A 15844-nucleotide genomic window follows, 5' to 3' on the forward strand; every position below is an offset into this window, starting at 1 on the left:
CTGAGCCATCTCTGCAGTCCTGTTTCAAATATAAACCTCTTACCTAAAGGCATTAGGGAACTATAATGATTTTATTATTTACAGCATTTGTGGTATTTTTCAGAAGAGCTTTTTACACTGGAGGGAAACTTTGCTTGGCTCCTTTTCAGTACTTCCTCAACCACATCACTCAGTTACAGCACACAGCAACCTAAAATTGAAGTTCACTTAATATTAGAAATACTCTCAGCGTAGCATCATGGCACATGTCTTTAATCCTAGCACTCAGGAGGCAGAAACAGGTGATGTCTGTGAGTTCGAGGCCAGCTTGGTCTACAGAGTGAGTTCCAGGACAGCCAGAGCTATATAGTGAGAACCTATTTGGGGTGGGGCAGGGAGAAAAGAAATTCTCCCTTTGGGTATGGATTGGGATATCAGTTTCTAAGATAAAAACAAATATAAGGGGGCTAATTATTATAAAAATATTTAATGCTGACCTTTTAATTATATTATTATCATTTTATGTATGTGGGTGTCTTGCCTATATGTAAGCCTGTGCACCAAGTGTGTGCATGTTGCCCTCAGAGGCAGAAGAGGGCGATGGATCCTATAGAACTAGATTATAGATGGTTGTGAGATACTTTGTGCCTGCTGGGAATTGAACTATCTCTTCAACCCCAAATGTTGGCATTTTTTGAAATTATATTGCCTTCCAACTCTCTACCAAACATTTCTGTTGGTTCATCAGACTTGGTGTGTCACCCCTAGGCAATGTTTTTATCTCATCCTATATACTCAGTGTTTCACCCTGTCCTGTGTTTTTAATCTCATCCTATATGTTCCATTTCCATAAACGTTAATATACATCCCGTTACTCGGGTGGAATTCTGAGTGTCATCATTGCACCCTTCAGTCCACCTTCCTGTATCTAGAACCTGACATTTTTCTCCAATCACTGTACTTGAGACTATTAACATTGCACACATGGATTACTACTAAAACAACTGGATTCAACTGCAGTCTTTTTCCTTGTTTTTCTCTACTGCAATCAGCAAAATTTTTAGAAACTGGAATTTAATCATGTCAGTTCTCTTCTTAAAGAACATCAACATCTTCTCAGTGTATGCAAAATAAATCCCAATTGTCCCAACACATAAAATCCTTTGTGGCCTGTATTTCCACCTTTTTCCTCTTACCTCTATCCCTGCTCCTAATAACCACACTATAGCCCATTGATACTGAACCTCCTACAGTTTCCTAATGTATTGCCTTTTCTTTCCTCCTGGTCTATACACATGGATTTGATTGTCTATTACACACTTCCTTCCCTGCCATTGTTCATCCAGCTTCTATTTAACGTTCATATAACAGCTTACAAACCTGCTTCCTCTGGTGAGACATCTCTAATCCCCTGATTTTTCATCCACATATGTTCCTTAGCACAAGAGCATGTTAGCATATTTACTACCTACAGCTTAATCTTGGTTGATTTTTAGTGCTTCCATTTATTTATAAGAATTAACTTGATCTGGTCTTCTGTCTCACTAGCACTTCACAGAGTGAGGAGCATAACATAGTCCCATCTCAGTATCTATTAAATGAACTTTGTAATTCCCCCCAAGGTTATTCTAAGACAGACACTCAAAATTAAGTGCCACCAAGAAATTTTGCTCCTTTCTTTATAAGTTTGTGTTTATTCAAGTAACTTTTAAAAATAAGCTTCTTAGGAATAATTTTTGTTTAAAGGGTGAGGCTTTAGAACATGATTTTACTAGTTGTAGTATCCCAAACATACTTCACTATTAGGAGCCTTCTTTGAAAATGTAATCATTGGATTCTCATTAATTCTGATATGAAATCAAGTAGCTAACAACTTTGGGAAATCAGTCTGAAAATCTGACTTTTAAAGTGGAGTCTGAAAGAACAGAATAAATGAACTATACCAAAAAAGGCAACAGATACTGCAGACATGGGGGAACAAGAAGAAGGGCCTGTGGGAGAGAAGGATGAGAACAGGATGCAGTATGCTCCATAGCAAAGGTGACCAGAGCATACATCCGCTGTTGTCAAAATGTATTTACTTACTTTCAGTAAAATACCAAAGAACATTTCAAGTTAACATCCAAAGTGCAACAGGGGGAAGTCAGTGGAGGATTTGAATATCCTTAGGTTGGTTTTAAGACCTCTTTTATTTTTAACTTACGTGTTTTATATGCATGCATGTGGAAAGCACCAAAGGAAGGTGTCAGACCCTCTGGAACTGGAGGTAAAGATGGTTGTGAGTTCAGTGTAGGTGCTGGGAACCTAGGCCTGGCCCTCTGCAGCTGAGGCTTAGGTAGGAAGATGACAGGTCCAAGGTCTGCCTGGGCAACTTAATGAGCCCCAACTCAAATTCTAAAATACAGTAAAGGCAATGGATATCATCTAGTGGTTAAGTGAACTTGTATAGGCACACATGAAACCCTGAGTTCATTACTTAGTACCACACAATAAAAATTTAAAAAAAAATTTTGCTGAAATATTCAGTTTGTCAGTTTGCATATACTTTTATAGCAAACACATATTCCAAGCAAAAACCTGGACAAAACCATCTTAGAATTCCTAGGCTATTTGTGAACCCTTTTCATCCATCTTACATCTAATAATGTCAGAGTATTTGTGACCATCCCAGAATCCTCATCATTCGCACCCTGCGTTAGAGAGCTGAGACTGCGCAAGGGTGGACTGCAAACAGCCGAGGGAGTGAACTGTGGAAATCAGCTTTTGTAGTTTATTGAAAAAATGCTGGCTTGGTGACTTTACTGTCAGGTGTAGCATTATGCTCGGCATATTTCCTTCGTAGATAAGCATACTGACTTTGATTAATGTTACATGGTGTACAGAAATTGATATTTTGTAACATGTTTCTACATTATATTTTGTAAACCTGACTAGAATTTTGTCTTTTAAATATTAATTAGGTATATGATCTAAAATGTTTGAGACACTAAAAGGCTAGGCAGTTCCTAGTGAGCAATACTATAAATTATGATTTCTCATTCTTCTGGGTATACTTTTGATGAATGCTGTGACAGAAATTATAGAGAAATTGGGTATGAATTTTTTTCTTTTTATTTATTCTTCTCTCATACAATACATCCCGATGGCAGGCTCCCCTCTTCTACTCCTCCCCATTCTCCCCTACCCTCCTCTCCCCTTATCTGCTGCTCTTCCATTTCCCTTCAGAAAAACACAGGTCTCCCAGGGATATAACTAGATGGAGTTAGACTTGGCAAAACACCTCATATCAAGGTTGGATGATGCAACCAAGTAGGAAAAGGGTCTCAAGAACAGGCAAAAGAGCCAAAGATATCCCCACTCACACTGTTAAGTATTGTAGGGAATGAGCTTGTTGGTTTGTCCCGGCCACTCAGAACCAAAAATAATCACACAGAAATTGTATTAATTAAATCACTGCTTGGTTCATTAGCTCTAACTTCTTATTGGCTAACTCTTACATATTAATTTAACCCATCTCCATTAATCTGTATATCACCACAAATTCGTGGCCTACCCGCAAAGTTTCAGTATGTCTATCTCTGGCAGTGGATCCATGGCATCTTTCTGACTCCGCCTCCTTTCTCCCAGCGTTCAGCCTAGCTTTCCCTGCCTGCCTAAGTTCTGCCCTATCAACAGGCCAGTGCAGTTTCTTTATTCATTAACCAATAAAAGCAACTCATAGACAGAAGGACCTCCCATACCAGTTAAGGGTCCTACAAAAACCCTAAACTAAACAAGCAGAGCATATATACGGAGGACCTAGTGCAGACCCATGCAGTGTCCATGGTTGCCCTCAGTCTCTGTGAGACTCCTTCCCCCACCCCTCTTCCAGGGGGTTCCCTGAGCTCCTCCTAATGTTTGGCTGTAAGTCTCTGTCAGCTCCCATCAGCTGCCAGAAGAAGCCTGTCCGATGGTGATTGGGCTAGGCACTGATCTGTGAGTATAGCAGAATATCACTAGGAATCATTTCATTGAGCTTTTCCCCTTTGTTTTTTAACCAGTTGTGTTTGGTTCTACCCCAGACACATCTATCTTCCAGTTCCTGCCCATCCAAAAAATGTCAGACTGGGGATCCTTCTTGTAGCATGGGCCTCAAGTTAAAGCAGTCATTGGTTGGTCACTCCCATGAGCTCTGAGCTCCTATTGCCCCAGCTTACCTTGTAGGCAGGACAGACATTTTATTTGGTGTAGATACTCTTTAAGTATCATAATGTCATACAGAAACGTAAATGTCTCTCTGTGTGCCTCTGCAGACTAGACTTAAATCACCCCTGAGAGGTAAGAAGTTTTCTTTTTTCTAGAGTTTCCAGAGAAGAGATTAGATAGCTTTATTTGGAAAGTATTTATTTGTACTCAGTTCTTAAACTTTATTTTCAGTTTTTTCACATATAAAATTAGACCTCACCAGGTTGTCTTGACAACTAAAATAAGTTCATTTCTGAATGTACCTGAATTACCTGGCAGGTGGGGAGCACCGTGTGTTTGTTAGAATTATAACCACTATCATCATTATCTCTTGCTGAATGCTAGGTTATAAGCATATGAAAATGGCCATCAGTGTTGCTTGCAATCCAACAGAGCATGACAGATGGGCAGAGATAAAGACTTATAAAGACAAATAATTTAGTGTAAAAATTAATACTTTTACTTAATTACTTGTATTTTTGTGGTCATCAGTTTTGTGAAAATTATTACTGTCCATCATTCAAATAGTTGCTTTAAGTAAATGAATAGTTTAGTTGTCAGGTTACACATGGGTTGTTTTCTGGTTTGTGTAAAATGAATATTGACTATAAATGCTACTGTTTCGTATTAACCGCAGTTGTACTTCTTATTTTACACCCATGCGACTATGCATAATTTTGCCTTCATTATATTTGGCCTGGAAGACTGGCTCCTGTGGCCATTTTGATTTTCTTCTGTTGGAAACAGTGATTTTTAGGGTACATGACATTCTCTAGGTACAATTTTCTCTACCTTGTTGTCACTGCCAAAATAAAGGTTAAATATTTGAGTTTGCTGTGATGAAATCAGTGGTAACAGTTCCGACACTTCATTGTGAAGCTGAACTAATCCATCATTGAAGGGGTGTGAACACTGCTCTTCCAAAGTGCAGGTTTGGGGACGGCAGTACTATGACTACCACTGTTTGTCCCACATCAGCCTGTGATAAGTGGTCAGTAACTATTATTGAAACTGATTACGGATAACATGAATCTATCCTGACTTATATATTTATAACACATAGCTTACTAATTTTAACAGCTATTCCCTCAAATATAGTATACCTTAGGGATTTATTGAGCTCTTAAGCTATTTACATGGCTCATTTGAAAATATAAAAGCTGGAGCTATTTGTGGGAGTATTATTTTGTTGTTTAATTTTAAAAATATAAAGTTAAAGGACAAAAGCCAGTACTTAATTAACTATTTTAATACTACAAAATTGATTTGAAATTTGTTCTGACTCACTTCTTGTGTAGGCATGGAGGTCCTTGTGCTCATAGATAAGTACTAGGAGCACCCGGAATATTTACACACAGGGTTATTCCTCCAAGAAAAGGGATGTAATACCTGTGAGACAATATTTGCATTCTGTTCTGGTGACCTTTGTGGTGTCTTGTGAGATCACACCAGACCTTCCCCTAGACCCTCATCAGGAGCTTGTTTTTCTCAGTCAGTCTGTAGAACCTATCTTTATGGAAGGTGTCACATGTACTGTACAAAGTTTCAGTGTAGTCATGTCCAGTCTTTATTTAGCTTGTTTTGTTCAAGAGATGAATGTGTGCTTTATTATGCATATGGGATGAGTTATTACCAGAAAAGTTTTCACCAAATTGTACTGTGCTTAAAATATGGTTAAAATAGCCAGGTGGTGGTGGCACATGCTTTTAATCCTTGCACTTGGGAGGCAGAGGCAAGCAGGTCTCTGAGTTCAGGGCAAGTCTAGACTATAGAGTGAGTTTCATGACAGCCAGGGCCACACAGAGAATCCTTGTCTCAAAAACCATATGTATGTGTGTGTCTGTATACATACATGTATTGTGTATGTGTGTGTGTGTGTGCATGTGCATATGTGTGTGCTTAAACCACGCAGAGTCAAACTCCTAAAGTTTGAACTAATACCAGCCACATGTTAAACCAAACTGCCTTTTCCCTCCCATGTATCATTACTCTGCTGGCTGTGGAGATCACATAGACCCTGTATTCTTGTATGACTACATTATATCTATTCTCAGCTGAGACTTCTGAATTATGTTGGCCCAGGGCATTATAATGCTTGTGTGTTTAAAAAGATTATGTCAGACAGGGTGACACACACCTTTAATCCCAGCACTCAGGAGGTGGAGTAAGCAGATCTCTGAGTTTGAGGCCAGCCTGATCTATGTAATTGAGTTCCAGGCCAGCCAAGATGCATAGTGAGAGCCGCCTGCCTCAGAGGAGGAAGAGGAGAAGGCAACTTCAATTCTATACATCAGATAGCTTCAGCTTATGAAGCATAATAAATAGTGATAGATACCACACATGCACAGACACAAATACAATCTACTACATCAAAAGGGCATTTGAATATTTAATAGTTTGCAAGATTCGAACTCTTCCATGAGACAGTATGCATGAACCTTGGTTGGTTGGTTTGCTCTGCTTTTTGAGACAGAATGTCACTCTGTACTGATCTTCAACTCAAGGTGATCCTTTTGCCTTAACCTTCTGAGTAGTACTGTTATAATCATACTTGTCTCTGTGAGTGAATCTTAAGCATAAATCCTGTAGAAGCACAGTGGCTTATTCATTTATGACAGCTGCTAGGTTTAACAAGAAATAAGTTTATTTCAGTATCTAGTAACATCTCAAAATTGATGAAACTTTTATATCTTTAAATCGTTTTATTTGTCTTTTGTGGTAAAAACAACAATATATGTACATATATACATAAACTTATCATATGGTAAATTGTGATTTTTAAATTGTGAACTGATTGTTTATTTCTTTTATTGTATATTTTTAAGCCAAAGTTTCCTTTTGTAGCCCCAAGCTGGCCTCAAATTTGTGATCCTGTGCCTTAACCTCTAATGTTTGGCATTAGAACTATCACCAAACCCAGCATGATACAATTTTAAAGTTTTTAAGCATGTGTATTAGTGCCTCCCTCTCTGTCTGTCTGTCTGCACCATGTGTATGCAATGCCTGTAGAGACAAAAAGAGGACATTATAACCCCTGGAAGTGGAGTTACAGGAAGGTGTGAACTGCCTTATGTGGATGCTGGGAACCGAACCGAGGTCGTAGGCAAGAACAGCAAGTACTGCTGAGCTATCTTTCCAGGATATATGTATTTGTTTTTTTCAAGACGTGGTATCACAGCATATTCCCAGCTAGCCTGGAATTCACTATATAGACCATACTGGCCTCAAACTCACTAAGATTCACTTGCTTCTGCCTCATGAGTGCTGGAATTAAAAATATGTGTTACTAAACTTATCTGTGATATAATTTTTAATTGTAACGAAATATACATCATTTACATTTACCTTCTGAACCATTTTTACTGGGTTCAATAGGATCAAGTATATTCACAGTGTAACTACCCCAGAATATATGTGTGTTTATGTATTAGTTACTTTTCTATTGTTGTGACAAAACACCGTGCCCAAGGCAATATATAAAAGAAAGCATTTAATTTCGACTATGGGTTCAGAAAGTTAGAGTTCATAATGACAGAGTAAAAAGTATGGCACAGGAATAGCTGAGAACTTACGTCTTGATCCGCAAGTAGAAAGTTAAGAGGGAGCACACTAGGAATAGTGTGAGTTTCTAAACCTCAGAGCCCACTGCCAATGACACACCTCCTTCAACAAGGGCATGCCTCCTAATCCTTTCCAAATGGATCCACCAACTGGTAACCAGTTATTCAAATGTGAGTCTGTGGCCGCCTTTCTCATTCAAACCACCACATTTTATTTAAAAAAAAAAATGAGTACATTACTATTAAAAAAAAACTTTTGTTCAAAATATAAATGTCTCACTAGTAAAGATTTAGTTTACATTGTTTTATTCTTGTTTTCAACTTAAATTTTAAGTGTGTATTTTATATTTGCATATACTTCCAAACTCTCCCTTTTATGTTTATTTGACCAATTCTTAATTCTCCCTGCCCCTTCTCGGTTAATAGGAGTGAGCTGAGTCGACAGAAACTTCATACCCAAGAACTACTTTCTCAGCTGGAAATGGCAAATGAAAAGGTAGCCGAGGTAAGAAAATGACCCCTCCCCCCAAGGGCAGTCCTTTCTGCTGCAGCCTGATACGCACACTGTAGCATTTTAAATGCACCAATTCCAAATATTCTCTACTCGGAAATAACTACATACAAATAACCACAAACAATTACCCCTAAAAGTCCACACTTACTATACTGTGAATAAAAACGAATCACTAGTGATTCGTCTTTTGTCTACAGTAAAAGTAGAATTCTTATTTGTTGTTAATACTATAATTTGTACAGTGTATTAGAGACTATATACTTTAGAATCCTCTTTTCTCATGAGAATCTCTAAGATTGTTTTATGTACCTCTTCATTTGTTTTACTCTATCACAAAAGTCACATCAAAAATACTTATGTCTAATAGAATATACAAAAAATAATATTAAGATAGATATACCTTAGAATCATATACAAAGAAAGAGTTCCCATTTCTTTCCTTATGGCTTTATAAAAGTAATAAATTCTAGGTTTAGGACTTCCTAAAGTTTAATTCTTTATGTTCTAGCTTCAGATATATGTGGTAGAATTTCATTGGTGTATGGCCTATCTTCCATTGTCATCTACAAGAGACATAAGATCACCACTCTTGAACTTCATGGCATTGTTGGTATGAGACACTTAGAAAATAGTTAAAGATTTAATATTGAGATATTCCTTGGTATAGCTTCTACCTGGAAAAATTTATTGTAAGTAAAAAAACACAGTTTTCAGTACAGTATAGTTAATAATATTTGACAAAAAAAAACAAAAAAAATCAGATTTACCCAGTCTGCACTTTGTTTTAACCATTATGGTAAAGAATATAGAAAGATATATAGAGTCTGATTATAGATATCAAAATGATTATTGTAGATAATGGGATCTCTCCCTTAGTTTTCTCTTGTGTGTGGGGTACCTCTTAAAATTTAAAATTTAAAACTTAAATTTAATACTTAAACAACTTGGTTGTTTAGTACAGCTGATATAGATTTCTTCATAGATTTAATTTTCCTTTGGACACTATTAATTATAACAAGCTCATTTTAACCCTATGTTCTTTATTTCATTGTTACATGTTACTAGGCATGGCATTCACTCTAACCCCTTCTTGCTAGGACATAGAAAGCTATCTAGTTCTTCATAGATAAAGGGGTTTTTAGCCATTCCTGTTTGACCTTGTATTTTTCTGGATTGAGTTAAATGCCAGAAAACCTATGCAATCATTTTGTTTGTACAAAAATGTCTTTTTCAGATGCATTGTGCCAAGCAGGTAAGTATGGAAAAAGAACACATTTTCAGTTGACAAGTTGTTTTTAACTTGTTGAGATGACAATATGTAATGATGACTTGGTATTCATCTTATAGTTCTTGTTATATCATAATAATACAAACTAGGCTGTGTAAATAACATAAAACTGTGTCCTTAGTTTCCAGACGCAAGACAGTGCTTATAGTGTTAGCTTGGGAGACTCTTACCACCTTTCTCCCAGCTCTTGGAGCTCCAAACATTCCTTGACTTGTGGGTGGTGCTTTTTCTGTCTTCACAGTGTCTTCCATGTATGTATCTGTCTTTGTATCCAAATCTGCCATTTTCATGAAGACATCAGCCATGCAGTATGACCCACTTTAGTCCCCTTAACTTAATCTTCTACAAAGGTTATTTGCAAGTAAGCTCATATTCACAACTACAAAGGATTAGAACTGTAGCATCTTTGGGGGAATAGAATTCAATACGTGACAATGTCTAATAACCCTGTTGGCCCTAGTAGCGCGATGCAGATGCCTGGGGGAGCACACAAGAGTCACCCCAACTCTTTGCTGAGGCTGTGGTTATAAGGCCCAGTATTTGGCTTCTGTGGTTCTGAAGCAATGATCAAGCACAACAAGGTTAACAGACCAAAAACTCAAAAAGTCTTGTTTTCTTTTGTGATTCAGTTTGCTTTTAGATTTGTCAAATTGAGTCTTGAATGATATGGGGGAAGGAAATAACTTGGGGCAATGCTTTTCCACCTTCCCAATGCTTCAGTTCCTCATCTTGTGGTGACCCCCAACCATAAAATTATTTCATCACTACTTCATAACTAATTTTGCTACTATTATGAATCATACATGTAAATATCATGTAAAAATGGTATGCAGGGTATCTGATAAGCAGCCCTGTGAAAGAGTTATCCAACCCTCCAAGCACAGGTTGAGAACCGCGGACTCAGGATGAAGTAAAATCAACTGTGTGATATGGTGCTCACGCCTTGGAAAATGTAAATGTGGAGATGATGGAATCTTGATTTTACAGGTGGTTAAATGATGTCCCAGTTTTTCACTGATTATTCCATAAAACATGTCCAGATCACATTTGGATTTGAATTTGTTTTATATTTCCCCTTAAAAGAATGAAAAGTTAATTCTGGAGCATCAAGAAAAAGCCAACAGACTTCAGAGACGTCTAAGTCAGGCTGAAGAAAGAGCTGCTTCAGCATCCCAGCAGGTAGGGAACATCCTCATTATCCAGAGCTGACAAACAGCCTGGATCTATTTTTCATCTATGAAATAAATAAGCAGAGTTCCTCAGACGTTCCCAAAGAACTGATAGTTTGATCTTTACTCGATAAATATATACAAACTTAGTCTCCTTAGTACTTGCAGTTGAAAAGTTTGTATATAAAATAGACATCAGTATCCTCTGTCCGTACCTATATCTAGAACTACCATCTCTGGTAAAGGAGCTGGTAGCCAGAGAGAACTTTAACTGGAATTAAATGAAATAAAAATTGAATTGAGGTCGTACTAGCCAAATTTTAAGTGTTTGGTAACTGGCTAGTGGGAAGGTTGGAAAGAGCAGATATAAAACATCACTGTCTATACAAAAGTTTCTGCTAATGACAATTACTGGGCATAACATTCTGTCCAAAGTCAGGTACTTGTGTCTATATTTGAAAGTATTTTTCTGATGTTTCAAATTGTACTTTATTTTTATTTTAGGTTTTAAGTAGAAATGAAATATTTCAGGTACAAGTTACCTTTATTTAATGTACATTTGTATATAACTAAATAAATCAAAAATAAAATATAAAAACTTAGCCATTGGGAAGTAATTTGGAAAATATTTCAGTGGAATTCTAGAGTAAGTAAAGAGTAATTTCTCATAATGTACACACATACGAACAAAATGAGTCATTTCTTCTAAATTAGGAGCAATAACTCCTCCTTGTAGGAACGAATAGAGACAAGTTCACTGAGCATTCAGGCAATTGAAATGGATGGATAGATGGATGGATGGATGGATGGATGGATGGATGGATGGATGGATGGATAGATGGATAGAACGATGACAACAAAGTAAATTCAGTGAAACATACTATTAACTGACATTAGATATAAATGTACTGTTGCCATCATAGTATAGTCTTAGCTACTGATGGCGTGGCATGTTGCCATGTAGCAGCTGTGTTTTGTTGTTGTTCTTGTTGTGGTGGTTTGTTTTAGTTTTGAGACAGGGTCTCTCTCTCTCTGTAGCCCTGGCTGCCCTGTAATTCAATATGTTGACCAGACTGACCTCGAACTCACAGAGCTCCGCCTAGCCAGCCTTTCAGTCCCAAATGTTGGGATTAAAAGCACGTGCCACCACACCTGATTCTCCCTCTAATTGTAAAAGATTAAAATCATACAAATACTCAACAGTAAATGACCAAATAAAACTGTATTCAGAAAGGGAAAAGTTTGAAAATATTAAGAAAAATACAGTGAATCTATTATACAGTTATTTCTGAGACTGATAATCTAAGCAGTAAAGTAGATTCAGACTTTTTTAACTACCAAAAGGTGTGCGTATACTCATTTAGAAAATATAAAAAGAAGTATACTTCAAAACTGCAAGTAGCTGGAGATGGTAGCTTTTGCCTGTAGCTTTGGGACTGATGCTGGAGGACCACAAGGTTCAAGACTAGTCTGGACTGCATAGTGAGACCCTGTTTTAAATAAATAAACAAACTGAAGGTAGAGGTTGTATATGAAGACAGAACTAGAGCAAAGTATAGTTTGGAGAAGGAAACTGGCTTTATAGTATGTATTTTGTATTGTTAGTTTAAAACCTGCTTTATACTATGTATTGTTAGGTTTTTTATCATATATACACATAACTAACCCCAGTTACTACTCAAAGGTTACTTTCCTCCCTAGACTTGTTTAAAATCTGTAATGATCTGATTACCAGCTCTGCTTTGTATTTGCCTAGGCCAAATTTGTGTTTGAGACACTTTGCTGATTAACTTTTATACGAATGTTTTTTCACCATCTGTGAAATATAGGAATTCAGAGTGTCACTCTGAGCTATGGATTGTCATACTTGGCATGCATTTCTCTAATGTGAGTCAGACACTTCAAGAGTAAAATCGAATGATTACATACAAAGAGCTCTTCCAAGGCCTTCCACTTGGACTACCAAGTAACTGTTGGCTGTGATATAGCACGCTGTGCTTTGTTTTCTTCTTATACTCTCCACAGAGACCCCGTACTGATTGTTTATTTTGTTTGCAGCTCAGTGTGATTACAGTGCAGAGAAGAAAAGCAGCCTCCATGATGAATCTGGAAAATATTTAAACATATTCATAGTTCACTGACAGAACTGTAGAGTGGGAAAAGCTGTTGTACCAAAGTGTATTGACATGGAGAAGCCTGCGGAGAATGGTGAAAGCTTGTGTCATTTTGCACAAGCATTTTCCATTTTGTTTTGAGGGCTACTGGAAAGCAGAACACTGACAGCTTCCTGTAAGTAAAAAGTATATAATCCTATATTTGAGGTTCAGTGGAGAATAAAGCCAGCTGAGAAGAACACACTGCCTTTATCAATGTGTCTATTTTTAATTCCCTTTTTTTTTCCTTTGGGCGAACATAATATTTTCAAAAGAGGTTTAATAAAAGCTTTGGAATTTGATATTTCAGGTTCTAAGATTTGGAGATTTAATATCTCATTGTTATTCCTAAGTCATTTTGATAGTTCTTAAGATTCCCTATTTTACTATGAACTCATAAATGTAATAAATTATGTATTTTGTAAAATGATGTTGTCATGTATTTGAATACATAATTGTAATGACTCATTTTTAACTACATAGCTTTATGTATTTATAGACCTTGACAATATTTAAGCATTTAGGAGGGGGTTTTATTCTTTTCTTTTTCTTCAAAGTTTACTAATCAGATGGAGATCTTAAATTCTAAGGTTTCATAGCTTGAGTTGCTGTAGTCCTGCAACACTGCATAGATCACTATACATTCTCATTCTGGTTTGAGTTTCCTACACACTGGGATAGCAGACGGGTTTACATCTGAATAACCAGTTAGAAGGCTTTAATGTTTTCCAAATGAATTGAAGTCAGTGTGCAAATATCCCTGTATATGCATTTACCCTTAAAGTTTTGTGCTAACAAGGTGACATACTCATAGGAATCTTTGTCAAGGAGTTGAGAATTGAAGTCCTAAAGTCCTGAGAATGTAGGGTTTGCCTCAGATGCTTCCATGTTATGGCTAACAGCTTCAGTCCCTTCCACACCACTCTCCTCTTTCTTGTGCTGTAAACTTGGTGGCCTCCTTTAATTATGTTGGTACTTTAGCCATCCTCCCATCAACAAAGCAGGCTTGCATAGACTTTTGCATTCATATGAAACCTTCAGATTTCATATTTTCCTTCCTCAAGTTCTCTAACTTGAATCTAAGTGAACCCTTTCTTATTACAGTGTTCTTTCTTAAATAGTGAGCTTTTTTCTCTCATTGCACTTGTCAGTAATTGTAGTGAGGCGGCTGCGGGCAGGCCTGCTTTCATCCTGCCCAACTCCCGCACGGCTAGCTTAGCCCCAGAAATAATAACACATAAGTTGTATTCATTTAAATACTGCCTGGCCCATTATCTCTAGAGAGTTAGTTACTAACTAACTCTCATATCTTGATATTAACCCATTTCTAATAATCTCGTGGTAGCACCACGAGGTGTGGCTTACCGGGAAAGATTCAGCATGTCTGACCTGGTGGCTGGCTCCATGGCGTCTGGCTCATAGCCCTCTTCCCAGCATTTTGTTCTGTTTACTCCGCCTACCTAATTTTCTGTCCTATCAAGGGGCCAAGGCAGTCTCTTTATTGACCAATGAAAATAACACAATAGACAGATAACCCTCCTCCATCATTTCCCCTTTTTCTGTTTAAACAAAAAAGAAAGGCTTTCATTTTAACATAGTAAAATTACACATAACAAAACAGTTATCAAGCAAGAATTACAGTCACAATATTTATAACTATATCTTTATCATAATAATGGAAAACTATAACTATGACTATCCATTCTTTAACTCCATCAAAGACTCCAGAAGGATATATTACCTAAGTAAACAAGAAGTAAGCAACTTCCAAAACTCTAGAAATGACAGAGACATCTTGCTGCCTGGACAGTCACCCAAAGTTCCTCTGTATCGTTGGGGCACCCATCTTCAGCCTTCAGGCCCATAATATCCAGAGACATTTCCATGAAGCAGGAAATTTCAAAGGCAATTCAGTCACTATCTGCTGTGTCCTGCAGAATGTCTCGCAGACTCTTTTATGAATCAAGAACCTCGAAAGATCATCTCACCTTTAGGCAAGTTCAGCAGTCCTCTCTCTGTGGGTTCTCTGTGTCCAGTTTATACAACAGTCCAGGCAAGAGCAGTTTCTTGCCCAAATGGCTAACCAACTCCATAAGGAGCCTCTTCGATGCCCATCTTCCTCTTGAAGTAGATTGGTGCTGCCAGGAGCAGACATGTCTCATTGTCCTAAGTTATTAAAACATTAAATGCTATGTTCTGTAGTCTTTGAAAGACATGAAGAATGTCTCTCTGAAATATATCTATGCACATCTACAAAATCAAACTAACATTACTACAAGCTTGACTATTATTGATGATTATCCATTAACAACCTATATTTTTAATTATACATTGCATTTTTAAATGAACTATACAATCACAATACATCAATCAAGATCAGAAATATATATACATATAACAAAATTGACCTTAAAATCCATACCAATGAAATTATTCATATCTATATCATATCCCCCTTTAAATGTAAAGGAACATTTATGAACAATATTTGGGAATATGGACGTAGTTATTTCTCTCCAAACTTCTTCCTGCTGTATAGGGGCGCAGTTAATCAGGTCTTTCATGGTATAACCTGTCTGCAAGGTTCATCTCAGTCGGCAGTTGAGTGAAGAAATTTTTTGAGGGTGTTCACAGAAACCTTTCAGGAGGGCGTGGTCTGTCATACCATATTGGGATAGAAGCAATCCACAGGGTCTCATCCTCTGTGAAAACAAAAGAAGAACCTCCTTTCCAAAGTATCATATCCTTAGATCCAAATTCAGAAGTCAAGGTATTTTCAACATATCTATCTTGGATTAATTCAGCAGCATTTATAAACAAAAGTCTTTTAGCAGCTATTGCTCCTTCGTCAGCATTCAAACAATTCAAAGAGAGCATAATAACACACAGTATCAAGAGTCTCTGTGTATTTTCCATCTTTATGCAGCTTTATTTCAATCTCTATTTCTTTTATTTTT

At 37.1% G+C, this 15844-nt stretch overlaps 1 protein-coding gene across 3 annotated transcripts in view; it reads left to right on the forward strand.

The window, feature by feature from the left end:
• Sclt1 (sodium channel and clathrin linker 1) overlaps positions 1-13089 on the forward strand; it is a 110769-nt gene extending 97680 nt beyond the window's left edge. For 2 of the 3 annotated variants that reach the window (XM_085682418.2, XM_048424684.3), the window contains 3 exons: positions 8190-8268; positions 10649-10744; positions 12793-13089. In XM_085682418.2, the coding sequence (XP_085538544.2) occupies positions 8190-8268; positions 10649-10744; positions 12793-12855 (238 nt within the window). In that variant the 3' untranslated portion in view covers positions 12856-13089. Of the gene's footprint in view, positions 1-8189; positions 8269-10648; positions 10745-12792 lie in introns of those variants that run through there. The other variant, XR_014999338.2, reaches the window with a different exon arrangement.
• The last annotated feature ends 2755 nt before the right edge of the window (positions 13090-15844 follow it).

The sequence above is a fragment of the Myodes glareolus genome, chromosome 20 (assembly GCF_982192425.1).
Source record: "Myodes glareolus chromosome 20, mMyoGla1.1, whole genome shotgun sequence".
NCBI lineage: Eukaryota > Metazoa > Chordata > Mammalia > Rodentia > Cricetidae > Myodes > Myodes glareolus.